Source organism: Balearica regulorum, chromosome 3, assembly GCF_011004875.1.
Source record: "Balearica regulorum gibbericeps isolate bBalReg1 chromosome 3, bBalReg1.pri, whole genome shotgun sequence".
NCBI classification, from domain to species: Eukaryota; Metazoa; Chordata; class Aves; order Gruiformes; family Gruidae; genus Balearica; species Balearica regulorum.
Window position 1 is genome coordinate 66,995,777 of NC_046186.1, and position 23,842 is coordinate 67,019,618.

The 23,842-nt window shown below is 40.0% G+C and overlaps 1 protein-coding gene across 6 annotated transcripts in view; it reads left to right on the plus strand.

Moving 5' to 3' along the window:
* Positions 1-23,842, plus strand: part of AIG1 (androgen induced 1) — a 128,175-nt gene that overhangs the window by 19,478 nt on the left and 84,855 nt on the right. For all 6 annotated transcript variants that reach the window (XR_012834562.1, XM_075748278.1, XM_075748279.1 and 3 more), the window contains exon 2: positions 17,343-17,498. Coding sequence is in view for 5 of the 6 variants with exons in the window: in XM_075748278.1 (XP_075604393.1) it covers positions 17,343-17,498 (156 nt within the window). In the remaining variant the exon portion in view is untranslated. The remainder of the gene's footprint in view (positions 1-17,342; positions 17,499-23,842) is intronic.

Here is a 23,842-nt window from a genome sequence, read left to right on the forward strand (position 1 = left end):
GAGAGGTAGCAACAGTGCCTCCTACCACAGTCTCCTTGTTCTTGTTCTCTCTTCTGGCTGAATGTATCCCTGCAGACCACAGTAGATGTGATTATGGTACCATAAACAGGCATTAAGATTCAGGGTTCTTTCTCTAGTTTTAAGGAGCAGTGGTCAGGAATGTTTGATTTGAAAAATCAAACAGCAGCTTTAAAAGGCAATACTGGTATGTGTGTATGTAAGAACTTCCTGACCTGTTTAGACAGCAAATGGCAGTGAAATAACCAGCTACTTGTCTTTGCTCTTTCTGAGTGTCACTAACAGATACATGCCTAAACGTGCACAAATAGCTTGTCTTTATTCTAATGGGTGAATTGAACCTAGCTAGTCTTTGCAGACATTGCAATCACAGAATGATCTCCAGTTTTAGATGGATGCCACAATTTGGATAGAGGTTTTTTTTAGTTGTTGAACATATAAAATAGCAACCAGATCCTACCGAGTACATATTATTGATAGTCTATTATACAAATTTAAGCTCAAATCTTCAGTTGGTCTCTGTCCCCTGACTCTTCCCCCCCTCAAATTGAGTAACACATTTCAAGTCTTACCAGCAGGGAGATGTTTGTACAAGACCAAGTACTATTGCTGCAGTGTCTGTGCACCAGTATACTCATGTGAAGCTTAAACCTGTAACAACTATAGGAAAACTCTTTCAGTAAATTGTGAAAACACTTCATAAGTGTTTAAGATACTGTGATCAGCTGGAGTCATTCTAGAGATATCTGTGTTTTGCAAACAAGGAAGAGATTTCACAGTCCTCGACAAGACTAAACACTTTCCCTTACCTGAAGCCCCAGATTTGATGTAATCCTTGGATCACTCAGATTGGAGGGTAAGCCAGGAGGTCATCCAGTCCAACCCCTTGCTCAGATCATGCTCAGCCCTGGTCTGGGTTTCCCAGGAGTTTGTCCGCCTGAGTCCTGACTAATAGATTGAAAACCTCCACTCTTTGGCATGTTAATACTCATTTACAGTTCTACATCCATCTCTCTCTGTTGTGTTGTAGAACTGCTTAATCACATTGTCTGCTAAGGATCTCACTGGTGATAATCCTGTTTGCTGTAATAGTGTAACACACTCATAATCCCTCATGTATACCAATACAGCATATTTTTGGATTCTTTGTCAGCATGGACTACACATCCAGGTTTATCAGTAGTTATTGTTGTTACATCTAGCCAGAGCATGTGTTTTTGAAGTTTTTGAGAGGAGCCACAGCACAGAGCTACTGAAGGTAACGATTAAGCAGCAGAGCTAGGGTTTGCGTCAGTATTAATTTTTTTTTCTGACAACACTAGTCTTCTCTGCAGATGCAGAGAAAGTATTTCTTCCTCATAGTCATTAGTTTAGTTCAATAACTGTTTCATTCACGCAGAATGAAGAGAAATCAATTCACTGAGAAACCAACTGGGAGTTAAAAAGTAGGAAAGCTGGTTTTCCTCCTCCTCACCTGCGAATAACAATGAGCTGTGGGAGGATATCTACTACCTCTCAAGTCTTGTAGGGCATGGTGAAAAGAAGTAATAAATCTGGTTTTACTTAGTGCAGAAATCATTTCATTTGTTTAATATGTCAGATTTAAATACATAGTGTGTTGTTTTAAGCTTTTCTTTACATGTGCAACACATTTAAAGTAAGTTCATTTATTTGGTTAAAACAGTTCAAAAGTCTGCTTGCAGAAATTTTAGCATATTCCAGCCTGTCATGTCACCAGTCATGATAGTTATCTGTCAGAAATAAAACAAATTCACTGTTGTATTCACCATTTTCTAGTATGATAAAAAATAAGGAGTATAACAAAAACCCCATGCTTTTATTGCATTAGAGGAAATGTTTGCCATTCTGTTACTCAGTTTTGGCCCTTACAAGTCTGCGGTACATTCCAGAATACTACAGAGTCTTTTTTTCTGCCTGTGGTTGACTAGGCGGTTGCATTCAGTGTGCCGTTTCTGCGATGCTCATGTGGCAGCAATGCCTTAGGCCTTATTTCTCTGCAGTTTTCTTCAGCAGGGGCTTCATCCAAAAATGAGAAGTCCAGCAGAATGTGGCAGTCTGCTTACTAAGTATATCTTGCCACAAAGAAATTACTTTTGTTTTTGTTTTGTCCAGCTACAGTAGCATTTCCTGTGTCTTTTTCAGTGCTAGTTTGAGTTACAAAGCAGTAAATTGCTGTGGATTTGCCTGCTTTGCTCTTGGTTGCTCTTCCTGTGGTATTATGCAACCGTGAAGCTAACAAATGTACTATTCTGCCTTCTTATGAAATGGCCACTGATAGGGAGGTCTCGGTTGTGAACCTTACTCCTCTCTTTGATCTGAATAAATAAGGAAAATCTCTTATTTGTGCTTTAAAAAATATTACCATTAAGAAGAGTAAAGAAATAAAGAACAGGGAAGCACACCTGTTTTTGAGGACTGAGCTAGATTTTATTAAATATAGCCAGCAATCAATTGATCTCTGCTTTACAATTTTCTGTTGGGTTTAAAAAAAAATCTATAGCTTGATAGAAATATTACAGAATGCAATCTATGTATACTGCCAAGTTGTGTACAGTAATACTATTAAATAGGCTGTTTTGTGACAGTTCCATGTAAACCCCCTTTTTTGTGTGACATTTGGAATCCTATAAATAAGAGATGGACAAGAAACAAGTGGATCATCTCTTTGATCCCTTATCAGTTTCAAGTTTCTCTAAAAGGTGGTAAAAGTCTGATAGTACCAAAGAGAAGGTCCCCATCTGAAGCTGGCTGTCTTCGCATCTACTGACAAAATAAATGCAAATTGTCTAAATGCTATAAAGTGGAGGCAAACCTGGAATGAAGTATGTGAGATCCTTTTAGGTTACTGCTCTGATTTCCTGAGTAGTTGTTCAGAGAGGCAGAGTCTCTCTAATACTCTCTCCATCTTCAGTCTGAAAACCTGGGAAGTAGAATGGGAAAAAAACAAAATAAGGGTGGAAAAATGTCTGAAGAGAGACAATTATAATGCTGTAATAATACTGTGATACACAGATTGATTAATTTTTCTAGGCTAAAGACACAATATGAAAATCAGGATATGATGGTTTACCTTTTAGGATACAAGATTGGTAAATGCTTGGTTAAAATTTGAGGCTTTCATTTCTGCTGTAGATTTTTTGCGCTTGCTTTTCAAATTGACTGTGTATTGATGTGCGGACCTTATCTTGGCATTGATACAAATGATGTAACTATAGACATGGAATTCCTGAAGTTTATAGTATTGTATTAATGATAATCCTACTGTATTGTGATGCTATGTCATATTTTGCTTTTAAATGAAATACATGTTTTGGCTATATCCATAGCTGGATAAATGCTGCCTCTCTAAAATAAATCTTTACCTAGGGGAACAGAATGTGCTTGCACTTTATTCAGTGCATGTGTGGAGGTTAATGATTGGATGTCAAGCATTTTATAAATGAAAGCAGTATTTAGTTTGTATTTTCCTCCAAAAGATTAGCTAATACAATTTCATATACAGGCAAGCTGTGATATTTTAATTTGGAGTCAATGTGCATTTTCTGGGTTATTGTTTTGTTTCAGTGTTCTCCTTTCAAAAGAGGATGTTTTCCTACTCATATTAGACTTACCATACTGGTTGTAGGTTTTATTACAGGGTTTTTTATGGGTTTATTAACTGATATTAAGCCACTTAAATGCCATTAGTTTTCTGACTTGGATATTTTGGAAGCAGATATAAGCAATGCCTTCACTGAATCAAATAAAATTTCAAGGTCCTCATAAAAACAGTTACTGTGTTTTAACTGCTACTGCACTAAGTAGTCAGTTCTTTGAAATGTAATACTAATTTTGATTGCGCTGTGGATGCACATGTGCTCCCTACATACATAAGGAAAACAATTTATCAGGGAACTAGTTCCAGTAGAGTAAGCTAACACCCTTATTTCTCTGAGCACACATCCGCCTGGATCCCACAAGAGATCACTGCTGAGCGGTATCTCGTTAGAATGAAGGTCATCATCAGCTACATTTTCCGGTGAAGTATTACTCTTCCTAAGTTGGCATCAGATCTCATAACTAAGTGCGGTTAACCAATAGAAGCATTAACAAATATAATTTGTATGATCCATATAGTCATTTCACAGTTGTCTGTTTTCAAAACTTTTTTGAAGCAGATGGAAGACATTGCTTGAGCTATGATGGAGTGGACCTTTGCAGTCAAAAGGCTAGGCATCCAGCCAGTTCGTAATTCAGTGAGACACAATACATTATGTATTTTGACAGTCTTCATGGTTAAATAGTCTGGCTTTTGTAATATCTTGCTGTGTTTATAAATAGAAATGAAGAAGTCAAATGGTCCAGTCTTGACAGCAGAATAATACAGAGGTTTGGATATGCCCAGAGCTCACACGTGCCTCTCCTCTTCAGTGGAGTGGGAAGAACATCGAGTCAAGTGGAACTTGAAAACACCTCTGGCGTGTGTTTTCTTCAATGTATCAGTAGTACTGTAAGAAATGTGATATATCTGAGCTCTGCAGTGAGGCCTGTAAAATAGATTGGTTTTCTGACCAAGAAAAACAATTATTTTAAAAGCAAAATGGCACACTGAGCATTCACTAAGAGCTATACTAGAAGAGTATCTGTCCAGTTTGCATGTTGTGTGGAGAAGGAAGTCGTCGTCGTTTCTGGTTCCTATTTCTTGCTCCAGATAAAAGTATTTTAGCAAACACATTCTCCCTGTGAAATCTAGGCAAAGGGCTGGAACTCAGCATAAGCCTCCAAAGACATCTGTGGGCTCTCTCCTACCCTGGCACAACTCAACAGGAAGGACAGACATGCCTTTGGCATAGTCTACTTGGAGATAGGAATTACTCTTGAAGCTTCTTTTGGATTGAAAGGGGTGTAGAAGGTGCATCCCTCACTGAGTAACATACTTACTTTGGTGTTGCATAAAAGTTGATACCAATAATTTGTCTTTTCCTTCTACCTTGTGTTACATTAAGCAGTCCCTATAGATGACTTCTTAAATGCCTAGCCTCTCTTCGGGCCTCAAGCTGTGAACACCAGTCTTGCACAAGGAATTGACTGAAGTGACTTTAATGCTGCATGTGTGTACCTTGCAGGAGAGGGGTGAGATTCCAGACACACTCCTTTCCTTACTATACGCAGTTATTTTTTGCTTCAATATCACCCCCAATTATGGTCTGCTCATTGGAAATTGAGTGTTGTGTGAGAACTGTGATTGCCACTTTTGGAGCCAGGTGTCTAAAAACCCTGTGCAGTGTCACACCTGAACCTCCTGGCCTAATCCATACTCACCTAATCCATACCAACCTTTCCTTGAAACCATTAGGAACAGCCCCATGTGGTGGTCCTCAGGCAGCATCCAGGTTGGACTCAGTTCTGCATCAAGTACTTGGCTGTCATGACAGGGGTGCGGAGGGATCCAGACCCCTGCTTCAGCTGTGTCATGTGACATTTGTAGCACATCTCTGAGCCAGGATTCCTGGCTGATCCAAAGCTAGAGGTTGAACATGACCTCGCTGTTAGTCAGAACTGAATGTCTCAGGACGAGCATGCTGACGGAGCTGGTCGGCAGCTCCGCTCCGGGACGCTGGTGTGAAGTTTCATGTTGCTTGGTTACAGATGGTCTGGACAGGAGAGGTCCTTGTTCCATGGCAGTGGTGTCTGTGCCTAGTGCTGCAATGGACTACAGACAGATTATAAATGAAAGGGCATGGCCCAGAAACCACCATCGTGTATGAACATTATCTGTGTAAGGAGCATTTTTGTGTTGAGAGGAACAGGGCAGAGTACTGGAATGTACTTATTTACTAAATATTGTGGGAAAAGACTATGTATTCTGCAAGTCAGAATTAGAGGTACCTAACATAAAATCTGACAGTGACGTCAAATACATTTACTTGGATGAATGCCCTTGTACTCTGGTAATGTTTTAAATCTGAGTGCGATTTCGTTGTGGCTAGCTTACATGGTGCTAGGCTGTTGTTTCCATAGAGCCTGTTCTGGTCCATGTTACACGCACCCTGATGCGAGTGTTAGCTAAAGAAATGGATTTATTTGGATGTTCTGCATGAGGTAATACTCTTGTGTTACTGTTGTCACTATTGTGCCAGTATGGCCAGTTTCTGTCCAGGTGGTGATAGTAGTCTCCATTGCAAGTGTCCTCGTAACAGCATTTTCAGCTGGTTTGGATCAGACTCCCCAAACTGGTTTTTGGTGAATTCTTATCATCCAGCTAACCTGCAGTCCCAAGCCAACACTGGAGTGCATGTGTGATGAGTTTCTAGTTAAAATAATCTCAGCTATGTGCAAAAAATTGCCCTATTCGATGGTAACCATATCTAAATCGGTAAACGGTGTCTGTCAGTTCACCATTTACTTCCTGTGTGCAAAGCAGGACCCGCCTGGGTTGTTCCCAGGGCTGCTGGGAGCTCCCTGCCTCCCCAGTCCCCATCAGACAGTCGATTATCCTGTTAACAGGGACTGGGACTGCCTGGGGAGTTCTTCTATCGATTCCTCCGTCCTCTGGTGGAGTCAGGACTGCCCGGGGCAGGTTCCTATAGCTATCAGTCAATTATCTCATCTCGACAGAAACTAGCTGGGGAGTTCCCAGAACAGCCCAGGGAGTTCCTATGGGTGACTCAGCACGTCCAGCATGCACCCTTATCCTCAGTGGCATTATTATTACAGCTACAGTGTTAATTCGGAGTGCACTGCACCTACCTGGTGCATGGAGTCATTAGTGTTGCAGTACTAAGAGGTTTAGCAGAGGACAGTTGGTACTTCGGCATTTTCTGCTGTGATCTGCCCAGCTGACCCTATCTACCTAATAGGCACAGATGCCTGTTTTTGTTTTCGTTTGGTTTTGGTTTTGGTTTTGTGCTGAGCTGCCATATCTACAAGCTGGTACTTGCAAAGTGCTTTTCCTGCCATGGAGAATCCAAAATACCACCCTCGCTATCACTAGTACTGGTCCCCAGTACCATGCTTTAGCGAAGGTCCCTTTTCTGGAGTCATCTGCTATTTTCTTAACTGCTACAAGAGGTGTTGTTTGAGCCTCGTGTATCTGAGAGGAAAGGACACCTTATTATTGAACTTGTGGTGTTTACTGGTAAAAAAAATATTTATTGTTTGTCAGTCAGTGTGGAATGGCCTGATGGACAGCATCTAAATCTTATGGAACCTGGTGTGATGCCAGGTGGTTGTCATTAGGCAGCTTCCCATAATGTGTAGGGGGATGTACATTAACCTTCCCTCCAGTTAATCTCTTTCTTCCTTTTGCAAGTGAAATGAAAGGTAGTGAGCAAAACAGAAAAACAGTAAACAACAGTGTCTGAAAAATTAGTTTGTAAACTCAAGAAACAGTTAAATGTGGGTTAGAGTAAGAAAGAGTGACAGATGTTTGGGCTGTATCTGCCTTCATGAGCACATAAAGCAAGATAGGACTCCATGCCATTTCTTTTTCAGGCCCCTCTCTCCAAAGACAGTCTCTCGGTAGCAGATGGGATGGTTGTGCTTCTTCCACCCAGCGCCCTGTTCTGTGGGGATCCTGGAAAGCCAAATGTGCACCACACCGATCTTGCAGCTCCTCAAACTTACTCATCTAGTTGGTTGGCACAAATACATCAGCTAGTCAGAAATACAGTATTGAACCATTAGAAAACTTTGAAAGACACAGTAAAGCAAACAACATCTTTTAAAACTATGATCAATATGAGCTGCATAAAAGGAAAAATATTTGCATTTATGCTAACAGCATAACAGCATTTGGATGGAACAGAAAGGTCCATGCTGTTTCTCTGAGAAAGCCAGGAGTGTTTCCCTAGTAAGCAGTGGAAACAGCTGTCACTGTGAGAGCAAGTCCAGATACATGGAAAACAGCCTGGTCTACTGCCTAGAGAACTGCCTAGGGATCAGGGCACCTGAGTTCATCCACTGGGTCCCCTTGGTGCTGTGCTGCCTGACCTTGGCCAGCTGACTTCTCCCTGCCTAACTTTCACCTGACAGAGAATCAGGAAACAAATCCTTAATTGCCTTTGAGATTTATCTATGAGAAAGACAATGAAAGCAGGGAAGTGTAATTGTCTGGGGTTGAAATGTCACACATCTAGTGAACGCTCAACCCCCCCCCCCCTTGTATTATTTAATTTAAATGCAGTTAGCTTATATCAGGGTTTTTCCCATATTTTCTTTAGAGATGTAAGATAATGAGAACGTCTTTTTTTTTTTTTTTTCCTGAAATACAACTCTTTATAACACACAGTGCCTTGCTTGAAATGTTGTGTAAAGAATAGTCTTGTTTATGAGGACAGTACAACATGTTAGATCACCTTTCATTGAACCATGTGCTTTATAATTAATGTACAAAATTATATCCTCTCTTTTTTTCAAGTGGAGCTTGAATAACAGCATCCTTTGCTGTGGTCTGATTACAGAACATCCTTATTTTAGTAATAACTTTATTTAGGAATATACTTTACCCGCTCCTCATAAATTATCCTTCAGCTGCTGCAGCAGCGAGCCAAGGAAGAAAAGGTGCTTTAAGCAAAAGCTGAAGATGACCCTGATTGGAGACCTGAGCTATTTTTCACAATGTAGGTTTGCAACTGACTTGGTTTGCATGTTGTTGGTAGGTTTGATGGATGAAGAGCTGGGCTAAAGCTCTCAATGTTTCCTTCCTGTGCCTTCCCTGGAGAGAGGGAGGATTGCCCAGCTGAGACAATACTACTTAATAGCCTACCTTGCTGGACTGGTGTGAGGAGTCATTCTTTACTGCTTTCACAGACCTTTTATTTCCTACAGGCACGGTAGGGCAGTACTGAGGCTGTTATGTATCTCTCAGAAGATAGTATTGCCTTTCTCATTTGCATTTCCAGCTCCATTGCCATGTTGCTGAGATACATCAGTCACGGCCTTTTCTAAAGGCAGCAATTTAGAAAGCAGCTGTTACCTTGTTCGTTAAAAAGGGAAGAAATAAAAACCAGAAACAGTCACTCTAACTTTGAAAAACTTATATGTAGTTTTGTTTTCAAATTTGATCTGTCAAAATTGCTTCCCTCTAGTGGTTTTCAAACTGTATTTATAAACATGAAAAAGTTGGTGCAATGTAGAAGTTTGCAAAGTTTCAAAAAAGCCATTTCTGAGAAAGTTCTATACTTAATAAAATGTAATTTCTTTTTGGGGTAATTTACTTACAAAGTGCTAGGGACTTTCCAGCCATCAGAAACCCTATCCTAAAGCTCAGTTTAGCACAGACAGCTGCAGAACAAGTCTTAGCTTCTTAGCTAGCTATCCCAAACATTGTCTAGAGAGCTGCCATTCCCGCCTGGTTGACTGCAAGGCCGCTGCTGCAGAGAGCATACCAATCATGCTGAAATGTGTAAAATTAGCATTTAAGCCAAAATAATGGCATAACCTTCTGTGCAGTGTATAATCCTAACAAGATTAAGCTCTAGCAAAGAAAAACATGAAAGATACAACCTAATAAAATCGTAATCTATTCTGAATAAACTGTATTATACATGTTTGCTGAATGGATTATATAAGTTTAATGAAATTACACTGTCTTATAAGCAGGATACAATAAGTAGTAATGGCAGCTTTTCTATACACGATGCAAGAGAGTAAGGAAGAAAATGGGCATTATTAGAAAATGAGTTTAGTCAAAACAATTTAAAATCAAAAAGAAAGATAAAAATAGAATAATAATTTCTTAAATACTGCAACAATGAGCTTAGTGCTTCTTTGAGTGTATTAGCTAAGATCAAAGTAAGATATCCAGACATCTATAACTGAAAAGTATCCAGAAAATACCTGTAGTTTTTAGAGGAAGAAAGAAGACTGGTTTGACATGGTATTGGAAAGGAATGACACAGCTTAAAAGAATGCAAAAGATTTGAGAGAATCTCACACTTTCTCAGCATCTGGTCAAATTTTTGTTCATATTGCTTTAGTATATTCTGTGTTTGTCCATTCCATCTATTCATCCGATACATGGTAATGGATTCCATGCTGTTAGCACTTCTGAGCCAGATGGCATACACTCTGTCATGCTGAGATCATGTTGGAAATGTCATCTATGCAACACAGCTGAGATATAGTAGCACTTTAAAATTAATTTCTCAATTGTCCACTACAGCAGTTTTTTTGTTGGGGATATTTTACCTGTGTAAAAAGAATAACTAAATATGCTTTTTTTGCATTTAAAAATTAAAGCATTTCCAAATAGTTTTGATAGTTTACCAAATTTCTGCTTAGCTTGTTGTAGTAAGGAATAATACATTTGACCTTATAGAAGTACAAAAAATATTAAGAAAACTGCTTTTAAAACTATGTTAGCACAACCACATTACCTCTCCAAGAGCTGTGCTGCATATTTTTGAAAACTATTACGAGACAGTCAAGAATCATGTTAAGACAGAATCGTCTGAGACGTAACCTCTCCAGGAAGTGTAACACGGTAAGGGTTTTTCCTGGGTTTGAGTAGAAGGAAGATGGAGAGAGAAAGGAAGAGGTGCAAGCTGCATGGTTATATTATTTATCAGAATTTTTTTATTTCATGTGCTGAAAATTGTGAATTGTAGTAGATGCTGAAAGGCAGTGCTATAAAAATTACATTTTAGGGACTCACATCTGTTTTGGTTTTCTGATTTCTTACTGAAGTTGCTTAGCTTGCACAAAAAGTTGCTTTTCTGTCTGTCCAGATAAAAACACATCTTGTGCTCCAACAGGCAGAACTGTAAAACGCATTTCTCCTCTTGGAAACACAAGGTCTCGTTAGCTTATGCAGCTTTGTCCCCTTTCCACAGATCCATAGGTGGTGCTTAAGCACTTGGACTTAAACAATGTAGTACCTATAAAAACTAGACCCAAGAGTCAAACCAGTTTATTTTCCATGCATAATAATTCCATAGTAGATTTTATTCTTTTGTGTTTTTATAAAATCGCATTGGTACAAACCCCTGTCCTTGGTTACATTTGGACAATACTGCTGGGCTTCAAAGGAAAAGACTACGGGAGGTTATGTAGAAAGTAAAGGATGATATTTAAAAGAATCTCTGAATTTACATCATATTAAGGGATTCAGCATGGTTTATAAGCTGATCCATGTCATATGATGAAATCACGAAAACGAAGTTAAATTTCCTGGTAAGGACTAGTCTTCATGTGCGACATCCTGGTTACAGGAGCCTTCCCCCCACTGAAGGCTGTAAAGGGAGACATGAGTCATTGTTTTGGATTAGGGCAGTGCTGGATATTTATAAGGCTGTCCATCTATGCACTTACTGAATTTCTGATGGCTCTTCTGATAGAAATAAGTGTCATGTTTTACTAGTGGAGTTTAAGTTCTAATTTGTGTAAGTGAAAGAGAAAGGAGGAATAGGGGAAATATATGTTTCAAGATTCCTAATGAACAAGCAACTAAAAGTAAAATAGATGGCATTTGCGTTAAGTATTCCTTTGGTTTATTCTGTTTTCGTTCCCTTGTCACTTACTTTTGCCCTATATGTTGTGCATTTGGTTTCTCAGGCTGCTGGCTTTTGATGAGCGGGGGCTGTGTTCCTCTTCTATGTTGAAGTGGCATATGACGTTGTTGAAACCAGCTTTGACAAACAAGACAAACTAAAATGGCCATGGCACTGCCACTGGTGTAGAAGAAGATGTGATATGAGGTCTGACTGCATGCTCCAACTTAATGCCAGTCAATGAATCTCCTAGGGTGATGCTGCTCTTTTACCTCTGGCCTTTAAAATACAAGTCTTCTGCCCTGTCCTTGCACAGAAGTAATGGTTCTGAGTAGCACACGGTACTTTTTCACGGTGCTTGCACTTCAACTTTAATTAACTGTAGATTGGGGGATTAGACCTATTACACTGGCATATATTTTAGTACTTAAAATGCTGTTGTTTCTTGCTTTAATTTCTTTATGTCTCTTTCATTTGTCTGTAGACACAAAGACTTGCCTTTTCCTTATCTGAAGTCAGTAGCTTCTCCGATACAAAGATTTAGCACTTGATTACATGTTGTCCAGCTTGTGCTTGCTATTATAACTAACAAAGATACAGCGAGGGGAGGAGAAGTGACAAGAATAAAAGCAATGCACCTGTGAGTAATGCTGGAATGGCGATGGACAAGAAGAATCAGTAGCTTCATGAAGTCAAGAGGAGTTACAGATTTAATAAACAGCTACAGCCCATGGCTTCATTCTGTAAACACAGTGCATTTTCTATAAAAAATACCATGCTATTCTCAACTTAACTTGGACTTGCTCTGTATATTGGGACTACAGTTAACTGAGCTGTTGTTAGAGGATGCAGGCTGTCCACGCACACCTGCGTATATACACTACAACCCAAACTAAGCATGGTCCCAAAACAGAATTCAATCAGTCGTATTTACAGTGTGAAAAGAGATAAAAATCAGACTTCACTTACTTCAGAGTTTCTTAAAATGCAGTCATCTTAATTGCTGAAGCATACTACATTTGTACATCAAATAATAATGTCTAGAGGCTGGAGGAATGAAAGCTGAAGTGACACAAGGTGATGAGGAGTAGTAACAGATACTCTGAGGTTATAAATCATATTCCTGTTGTTTGAAAAGGAAAATCAGAACATGTTCTGTATATGGCACATTGCAAAATCTGAAACACATGAGAAATGACAACGTTCAGCAATTTGATTTTGCATGCTGGTAGAGCTAACCTTTCATCTTCCTGTGGAAAGCTATGGGTTGTCTTAAGCATGTTGCTTTGATGAGTCAGGTTACGTTACATACCCATGGGCTGGTGGCCTGTCCCCAGGGAGGTGCCCAATGCCCGGGGCTGGGACTGCCTGGTGCCCCTGGCTGCCCTGCTCCTGGCTGGGGGTGGGATGGGACCTGGCTGCACCCTGCTGCTCCCAGCCCCCAGGGATCTGCCAGGCCTCCCTGACACTCTACTGTGAATTAGTCTTCCTGTAAGATGGGTTATATTTGCAGACTCTTAAGTCTCTTTTCTTAAATGCAGTCTTACCTTTAAACAGTGGAAGCTTACCTGGTAAGTGAGGTACAGGTACCTAATACATGCATGTGCGCGCACACACACACACACGCACGCATACAGCATTTTAGAATGTGTAAAAGTTACTTAATTTTCCATGCTCTTTTGTTATTTCTTGATTTCATGAGTGTTACTTCCATGCTTTATTCTGGCAGCACTGTCTATTTGCCAGCCTACTCAGATGCCTTATTTCAGAGGGGTACATGAAATAATTTGTAAATGCTGTTAATCTCAAAAATGATAACTTGAGGGCAGTGAATTCTCCATTTTCAAAGGTAGATAGATGAAAAAATACCCATGAATAATAGTAGTGCTTGCACAGACTTTTCTAGTTCTGCCCTGAGCTCTGAGGAATGCTTCTGGTTACAAGAGTGAGTTTGAAAGAGGATGAGTCCACGGGCAGTGAAATCCTAGAATTTAATAGGGATTTTCTGCCTTGGTAAGAGTAGTGACAGAATTTCCATTGACCTCAGTTGTGCAGAGATTTTGTCTGTACTGTGGAGCCCCACAGCATGGGGGAGAGGAGAGTCTCTATGCCCTGAAGAAAGGTTTACAAGGAAATATATTTTCTGACTCTTAAGAAGTCAAGTTAGGGGGAGTATGGGGAGGTCATTAGCTGCTATTCTCCAGTGAGCACCTTGTAGAAAAACTGTCCTATTGAAGCAAGTCTTTAGTTTCTCATAGGAGACGGACATGTACAATTAGTTCACTTTATTCTAATTGTTCATAAGGAACAATAAAAACTGTCTTTTCAGTTTTATGTAATCTGAATAGATCTCACTGAGAAGGTTTGTGGGATGCTTGGTTTCATCTTCTCTTCATAGCTGTTTTCTCCTGCAGCAACTTAATAAGTATTTTTTCTGCTCAGAGTTTTGTATTACTAAAATACCTGTAGTTGGCCATTTCTATTACTTGTCATTACGTTATCACAGCTTAAGAGTACTGTAGTATCAACTATAGTAGCAGTGGCCCCTCTAGGCTTCAATGGAGAAAATGGGATCAGCGGCAAGTTAGCATTTTATACCTGTTTTAATAATTTTCTTGGTTTTGCATACTCTGCTTACAAGTTTTTGCCTCTATCACTGTTACATGGTATAAGGAAGGTATGGTTGTTTTCTGTCAAATTCGTATTTGTCGTTTTCTGAATCACTGTTTTCCTTCAAACTCTCGTTGGAGGCCAAATTGGAAGATTGCTATTATGGCTTACATTTCCAAGGGAAAAAAAAAAACAAACCAAAAAAAAACCCAAACCAAAAAAACCCTCAACTGTTTGTTTAACATCTCGGGGATATTTCATGTATAGATTCACCACCTGCAGATTTTCAAAAGAAGGTCTTTGTTTTGAAAATGCGATCCTAAATCTGAGGTAACACCAGGGCACTTCGGAGAATATTGTTTAGAGGGAGTTTCTACTCCCTCGCTGTGAACTTTTCACATCTGTTAGGCAGCATTCACACTGAGGAGCATGGACTTTAAAAATTTGTTTCATACCATAAACCACTAGTAGCTGCATGCTACGCTCTTCCTATGCCAGACCCACAAAGGACGTAAGTCATTACTGATTCTGGCTGTTCAGTTTATGCTGCTGAGACTCATGCAGCTCTGGAGGTCCTCAGTCTAATCCTAAATGTTGATAGGTGTCAGAAGAGTTTTCTTGCGCATTCGAGAAAGGAAAGGAAGTATTAGAGTAAATGTACATACATTATTTGTGTGAATAAGCTGGAACTGTTTCTCCCTGAACACTATACAATTTTTTCATTGGCTCTGCATGTTCTCAATAAATACGTAATTTTTTCATTCCTATATGGTTTTTTATTTGTTAATCTTTTTGTAGAATAGTTTACTTCATACCCACTCTTGAAAATCTTTGGGTATTTTCTTTCTCTTTAGGAGTTTTCAGTTATTCCCGATGATATCATTATGTTTTCCCTTGAAGCAGTGTGTTCATAACAGGATAATGGGGAGAGAAGTTGTTCAGTTTGTGATTGATTAGTGGATGTACAATCTCAATTCCCTTGGAAAGTGTGATTGTTTGAGTCTGTGTTACTTTGGAGAGAGACCATTTTAGGGAATCATAGTTAGAGCTGCAAACAATCCATTAGTCACTCATCCAAGCCCTGCCAGTGTAATACTGTTCCCTGCAGTACATTATTGAATGTTCTGTCCAATATTGGTTTGAGTGACTCAAGCCATGAGGCTTCCACCACTTCCTCTGAGAAACTATTTCATGGTCTGACAGAGCTCACTGTTAGGAAATAATTCTTGGTACTCAGCCTAAACTTTTTAACACCCAGATTGATCTCATTACTGTTAGGTATACTCTTTTTTCCAGTCCTGTCTTAAATCTTTTTCCTTCTTTGGCATTCACCCTCTTGAGTGAATAGTAGATGGTATCATATCTCCTCTGAAGTCAAGCAAATGCATAATTAGCTCTTCTATTCCTTCTCTCCAAATAGGCCATCTGTTTGGTGGAAAACAGGGCCGAGTATGGGAACATTTCTTTCTACTAAGTGCTTGTTTCAAAGAAATAATATGAAAAAATGCATTAGGAGTTCATGTGATTATGTAGCTCCAAGGAGCCCTGACTTTTATATAGAATGTTTTTCAGAAATTATGTAGAAGGTGGTAACTTTTTCAGGCCCTCATTTGAAGTAGTAATACCTTTTTCTAGCACAATATACAGCTCTAGCTCTAGTTGTCTGTCACGTTTCATGGCTTCAGGGAATGTTTTGTAATGTTGCTTCATCTATTTATCAAGCAAATTATATGTAGCTACAGCCTGGAGAGGGGAGAGCAATGGCAGTAGAATTGCAAGCAGATCCAAGGGCCATTTGAACGTCTGTCGTTCACAGCTTTACAGCCAGAATTTACAAGTATTTGGGTCATACAAGAGATTGTTGAGGAAGGGAATGTACTTTAATCCATCCAACCATTACACATCTCTGGATTTCTTTCTAGTAGCCAACATCTCTTTGCCCTTCCTTCCTTCCTTCCTTCCAATCAGTGTCCCCTAGCCTAAGGTGGTTTTTTACATTACTTATTATAGTCTAAATTCTGCAAAGATGTATGCACATAATAAATTGTATTTTGCAAAATCTAGGCATGTGCTATTCTTATTTCTTATGGATGATCTTCTGCTTAGTCAGAGAACTCCTAGTCAGAGGAACACTTAGATTTACAAATAAGACTTCTAAACTAGTACTCTATCCTTGCTTTGAAAAACGTGTAGTATGTATTTTAAGCATATATTTGTGTTTTTCGATGAATCACTGCACAGTTTGGGAACCAAGCCCGTGTTTTGTTAGTTTTTTACTTGAGATTACCTGATGTGTGTGGGTTTGTGACCTTGGCTTCCAGCTCAGGGAGTAAACAAGCTGCGTGCACTTTCTCTGAACTGTACTAGAAAGGATGCTCAGGTCCTCAGGCAAGAGCATTCCTGAGCTAACTTATTACAATTTTACTGAGCTAATTAAGGAAGAAAAACGTAGTGAACAAACTAAGATCAAGTCAAGTTTGAACGAAATTGGTGTGTTCAGGCAATTAACGATTTAATACAACAGATAATCTTACGATACTGCACACAAATACATAAACACATGAAGGAAAAGGCAGGTAAATGACAGTTCACCATCACAAAAACAAAGCTTGAATAACTCCTGCAGCTTGCTCGTTCTGTCATTTGCTACCTGAGATGAAGCAGTGATGGACTTGCCAGAGCCCAGTCTGTGTGCTGCATCACTCAGGAAGCCTCAGGCACCTTCTTTGCCTCTGCGTGGAGTGTCTGGGGCAGGCAAAGCCTTTAGGTGCTGCTCCTGGCACAAGGGAAGGAACCACTTGTCTTTTTTCTTTCCTTTCTTTTTACAGGAAGCGTTCCTCACTTTTTCCACCTCAGAGGCAAATGCTGTGGATTTGGGGCCAAGTTGTATGGAGTGAAGCAGGAAGAGGTGGCTGCAGTTCAGTCCCTGGGGGGTGGCACGTGTCTGAGGTGAGGGTGGGAAGTCTCACCTCTGGAATGGTCCTTCCGCTTGCATCAATTTTCCCCCGATACATGAGGAGCAAAGTGCATGCAGGGCTTTCAGTCTAGAAGCACAAGCGGCTTTTATGTGTACAAACTCTACCCATATTTTAGGGACTGATGTTTTCCCACTCCACGTGTCAGTTCCGTGGCAGTATTCCTCATGCGTGCCTGTGTCCAACCTGCTCTCTGCCAAACATCTAGTCTTCTCTCTGTTGAAGAGTGTGTTCCCTTTCCATGCAGGTTATCCAGGCTGTCTTCTTTGGGATCTGCGTCTTGACCGACCTGTCCAGTCTTCTCACTAAAGGAAATGACAGTCAAGAGCAAGAGAGACAGCTGAAAAAATTAATTTCCCTCCGTGACTGGGTGATGGCTGTTCTAGCTTTCCCTGTTGGAGTGGTAAGTATGGCGTTAATCTGCACATGTCTTTACAAACGGGATAGGCGGTGTTATTTACTAATTGTTTTCTGGCTGACAGAATTGTTTTCTGGCTTCCCCACCTCTCACAAAAGACTATGTGGAAAGGGAAAAATGGTAGTGATGATTTTACTACTCTCTGTTCGCCATAAGTGTAAGGGAGCACTGATGTTGCTGAAATTACTTTTTGCTCATTAGAAAAGATGTACTTGAAAATAACAACTTGATTGTACAAGTAATTTCAAATGTGAATTGTACCAGCAGCATCTTGAGAGTCAATCTGCACTTCTTCTGCCCCGTGTGTCATCATCAGGTGTAGTGAAAGTGCTGACTGTGGCATGTTTCGCACCATGACAACCTAACTGGAGTTTGGGCTGTAAGCCATTTTGTCATGGGCAATAAGGGAAGCAAAAATCCAGGTTGCTCTCTGTTAATCCCACGCAGGATTCAGAGCTGACAGGAGAAATGAGGTAGGAAAAAAAGGGATTTGTCAGTAATGTAAAAAAGCACACAGAGATATGGAAAAATGTGGATTTTACATATCTTTTTCAAAAGAAAACTATTCTTTGGATCAGGTCCTGCTCCACTGGGACATTTGACATCACTTTCAATGGCAAGAGGTGCTGAGTCTCTAGGTGTCTCATACCACACACTGAAAGCAGCTGAAAATCCAGAATTTCATGGATTTTTACATGGAAATATGATCTGTTTCAGTCTAGTTCTAAGTTCAGGTTACATTAAAAGAAATGCGTGAACCTTTCATTAAAGCATTGCTTTTGTTGTAATTCAGGATCAGCCTTTAATTCTGACTTTTTATTTCAGTGTGCAGTAGTTCAAAATAAATTCGCTAGAAGCAATGGTTTTTTCATGGTAGGAGTACTAGAAAACTGTATGAAGTCTCAAAAGTTGTACTGTTTCACAAAAGCTGATCACCTATTGGCAATTAACAGCAGTTAACATACCATTCTATCATCATAATTTGATATATTCAGAGATTCTTCATTAAAATGTAATTTCACCATTTATGTGGGATTTTACAATACATGAAGAAATACAGAATGCTTTTGTAAAGTTAGAACATGGAAAGCATATGTGAAACACCTATAAACACACAGCTGGTAGCCTTCCCTTACCGTAATTGCTGGCTGGCCTCTTGGGAGCTGCTACAATTCACATTGGGGTAACAGACTGCAGTTCTCCAGCCATGGTAGAAGAAACTGGATCAACTAATCTAGTTTTGAAAAAATGTGTGAATAAACAGGCTTGCAAATATGTATTTAATGGGTGCAGAGATATATATGTTACATTTGTTTTTAAGGGACATTGAGAATTAGAAGTGGTTATGATTGTGATTAGCAACAGATGCTTTTCCTACTGTGTTGACAGAAGTGAAGAAGGACAACATCACATTATTGGTCTTTATTTAAAGATTTTAAGTGCCTTTTTCAATCTAGAAGTGTAAGCCTTTACATGCATCAAAGCACGTCTTCCTTGCCGTTCTCACACCACTGCCACTGTTTTAGCTCCATACTGTTTGTGCGCTCCTCCACCTCTGCAGCGTTGCTGACCTTGAAACTTTTCAAGATATTGGAGAATTTCAGCTTCACTTTGTCTTGGCAATTCTGCGCATTTCTTTCAGGCATTGTTTCTCTTGCCACCGGTAAGCAAGGGTTCCCAGGTAGCCACTGCCTGCACTAGAAGTACTGTTGCAACATTTACAAGTTAGCAGTTCCTAAGAAACATGTTGCATACCTGGAACTAGATGCTTTCTCAAGAGTTTCATACAGAAACAACTTGTGTCTTAAACCAAAAAAAAAAAATCCGGAAAATAATAAGAAATGGCTATGCTCATTGGACAGATGCTCTCCATTTCCAAAGGTGACCTTTCAGTGGTGAGGGGGAGCAATTGATTGCCACATATTTCACTTTACTTCTTACAAAGAAAGCCTAAAAAGGTTGATTTCATTGTTGTTTCTTCTCCTGGCTACTGGGAGACAAACAGCAGCACTTCATAACTTAACACTGGTCTCAGCTCCTTCCTGAAACCTGCTCCTTACCAGCAGTACTCACCACACTGCAGTTACCACTTGCCAGAGTCTTAGCCAGTGTCTGAGGGACAGCCACTGGGGGCTCTTCTTCCATGGGATTATGGGTAGGAACAGTTCAGGGCCCAAAAGTAGCTGGCTTTGTTCTCTAAAGAGTTATTTATGTGTAAGAAGATATTCAGTGAAATTTCAGTATGCCAGAGGTGCTTGTTAGAAGGAAGTTATTAAACACCAGAGTGTCTGCACAAAAAAAGTTAAAGTTCCCTTGTTTCCCATATTCTCTCAACAGCTTCCTCACTCAAAAAAACCCAAAACCCAAACCCCAAAAAAGAAGTTCAAATGCAGACTTTCATTCTTTGAGACTCACCCACCTAGCTCTCCATGGAGCTTCTCAGTGGTTTCCAGTAGCGACACAAGGGGACCTTCACACATGAAAATTGGACAGATGTGAACTAAATCCTTGTTGGGTTTCTAATGTAACAGCAGTGGTCATGCTTAAGTACTTCTCAGTTACTTTAACATCTAAATTTTTTTTATTGCTCAGTGTTTTACACAGGGCGTGTTTAGGGAATAATGGAAATACTAGGGGAACATTTTAAAGCCCACTAACTGTAGTTTTTCAAGAGCAATTCAACACATTTTTTTCTGTATTTCCTGCTTACGGAAGCCCTTGAGATGACTTGTTCTGAAAAACAGATGAGAAAAGGGGTTTCCACTCCCAACTCAAACAATGATGTGTGAAAAAAAAAGTAACAAGGTATTTCATTTTTAGTACTTCCTGCAAAAGTGTTACATATAAACCACCCAGGAAGTCTGACCACCAACCTCTTCCCACCTTCCAAAGGAAGGGAAAGAACCAGCCCAAAGGCAACAGTCTCCTTGGGTGGCTGTGCAACAGATCAAATCTTGCAAAATCTCGGAGCAAATCACATCTCTCCACCGTTATGTGTTGTGTGTCTTTGGGAGCCCAGATAAAACTGAGTTGCCAACCTACCCTTTTGTTTTGGAGCATCAAGAAATAAACACGAACCTCTTTGAAGGACATAATGACTACTGTCTACCTGTTGTTGTTCTTTTTAATACAACTCTTAAGAGAATGAAATCAGAAATCAACAAACCAATTTTCTATGCAGTAAAGCCTTATTCCACGAAAAGTCTGTGGGCAACACTTCCTAGCCCTCTTTTAGTTTATTCAAATGCCTAAGAGATCAGGAAGCACCCACCTAAAGCTAATACCATGCCAATTTATGCTCACTGTGGTCTGCCTTTGTAATAACACTTTGCCTCTATATGTAATGCCTTTAGCCCTCGAAGAGGCTCACAAACAATATATTTATACTGACAGTTAACTGCAAATGCCTTGGGAGATAGCCAGAAAGCTTACCTTTAACTGTACTGAGAAGTTTTGTCAAGGAGTAAGGGTGGGTTTTTTAATTTGTCATGAGGCCATCCAGGAAATGAGTGAATTGTGCATCCCAGCCAAAACCAAAAACACATAGTGCAGGAAAATAAAGTTCCACTGGGTTCATTCTTCTTTTGCATAACATTTCTTGGTTGGGCTCACGTAAAACAGCAAATTACGCATTTCTTTTCACTGGCTTTCCTCTCTTAGTTTCTCTTCGCTTCCATTTGTGGTGTTTTGATAAAGCCACTTGTTTTCCCTTTTGAATCACCAACTGTTTCCCAACTTGTCCTTTAAAAGTTCTCCCTTGGCAGTGCCACATGCTCTTCTCATGTCCTCTGAAGCTTCAGAGGCAGAGGAGAAAAACTCAAGGAATATCTCCTTAAGTGGGAAAGCAGAGTTTAGTTTTCAGCCTTAATCTTTTTCTGCTGCTATTCGTTTAGCAATACTTTAGATGCCTGCAACAAGTTAGCTGTTCCATATTTTCAAACAGTTTCCAAGGTCTGCTTGCAAATTTGAGGTTCTCTTTGGTCTGTAATGACCCTAGATAGGAGAAGTAGCAAAGGAGGGACTCTTTTGTTCTTTTATATGTTGCTTAACCTTATGTCGTTTAGCCAAGTAATCACTGTCTTTGGAAAATCCGCAATCTTAGGAGGCTGCTGTACAAAGAAGTATAAAAACAATTGCTTGTGCCTGTTTTCTTCCTTGAATTCCAGGTTTTGAGTTTGTCTAAAGAGGAAGAGCGACATTTGTGCCATTTTGCCTTGGGAACAAAAGAAAATATTGGGCTCCCTGAAAGATGTCTGGTGCCATATGAGCAGCCTGTTCAGCCTGGCATGCGAGGGTAGTACTGTGACTGTCTCCACAACAGAGATGAATTGTGCCACAAGGAACGTGGCATGAGCATAAGAGCATTCTGCAATTCTGATTAAGCCTTACATAGACAGTGTAAAGAAGCAGCTCATTGTGTCATGGACTGGCACTGTATGACTGTGTGTGATCTTGGCAAAGCCTAGCCCAAATAAAACTCTACCAAACACCGAAGTGTATGCGTAGTAGAGGTGATTTAAAAGTACCAGACCAACAGTTGCTCGTTAATTAAAGTGAACAAATTCAGAAGCGGCCAAGGTAGCTAAGAAGCAAGTCCTTGTTATAGTTCTTTTTTATCCAAATACCTCATTTTTATAGTTCATTTTTATAGTTCATTTTAGTTCCTAGTGCTATAGTTCATTTTTATAGTTAATTTTATCCAAATGAACTGATTGTAAGGAAAGGTCAGGTGAACCAGTCAGACACTGGAAGGGATCTTCTCCAGGGCGTTGGCGTTAGTCTCATGTCAGGTCGTCCTCTGGGATAGGTTAGTTCTATAACACCTTGGGTTTTGCGCACTTCTTTTACCTTATGTCTGCCTTGTGATAGTGCTTTGCTAAGCAGCATTTGCCGTCTGTAACTCCAGATGGTTGCAACCAGCTAGGCTGATCCCATTCCATCCATTGGCTGACTTTGGTTAAGGGACAGATGGCACGTCCCCTCTTTTCTTATCTTCACCTCCTTGGCAAAGTATTGTTTTATTCTGCTACACACAAAAATAACAGGTCAAAACATGCCAGCTTTGTTGTATTCGGCGTAATAAGGTTCAACCTAATTCTAGGTGATTTTCGTTGCCATAAGACTTCCTTGGAAAAAAGCATTCTCAGTCTCAGTCTTCATGTGCCTGAGAATATAGTTTTACGTCCCAGTTGGTCTTAGCAGGTTCTCAGAGACCCACTGTGATAATACATGACTTCTAGGAAGCCTATAGAGAAGAGGATACTTTGCTTCCATTTTCCCTGCTGTTCAGCTATTCATATCTTGGCACTTATGTGTCAGCAGGTGCATAAAGAGCTGGGCTGCACCAATGCCAAGACTGGCCCAGAAGAGAGACTTCTTATGGGGTACTTTACACTTGCAATATTTTTCAGGCTGTCCATCATAACCTTTTTTTTTTCCTGGCCTCTGTACACTAATGAAATAGTCCAAGCTTGTTCTGAGCAGGCACCGATAGCTGTCATAACAGATGGACAAGTGTGTTGGAAACCAAGAAACTATGTACTGTATGCGCACTGAGGGAACAGTGTACTGGTTCAGGTCATTCACGTAACTGGCTGGCCAAAGTCTGCGTGTCTGTGGTTAGAACAAGGTGCCATTGATAAACTGCAACCTCAGTTTTAACTTTGCAAAGTCAGAAGCATATGAAACAACTTAAGCCTACACTATCACACACTAGTAATTTGCTGACCTTGCTGGGCTCACCCCATATATCTTGCACTTTCTTTTACTGCCTCCCCAAATTAGCTGTAAAATCACAGGCCACATCGATTTGGATGCAACTGAATACTTACCCGCTGATCTCAGTGAAAGTCCTATCTGTTGCCTCTCAAACTTTAAACTTGGACTTGTTGCTACTGTGTAGAGATCCCCTGAAAACAGTTGTTGAAAAGCTCCTGGCCCAGGTATTGGATGTTACGGCTGTAAACAATAAGCCTTTTATTACTAGAAAACTATCACTCAAATTCAAGGTAAGAAAGCAATTGTGTTTTAATTAGAAGACTACTTACTTTGTTCTTTCCCCAGCTAAGGTAAGCTAAAACTATTATTTCTGTAAATGACTGCGTTTTTATATTGTCTTTGCTTTTCAGACATCAGGGTATCTCTAAAGAATTTGTACGCACTTTGGCAAAAATTTAGCCTAGTGCAAACTTTATCTGAGCCATCTGTCTTGTCCTCAGCTTAGTGGAAATAATGGTCTCTGGGCTCCTGGTAAATAGTCTCTGACAAGAACCAAGGCAAATTTCATACCAACAAACGAGCAGGATACTAGACCTTTTTTCTGTGGATCC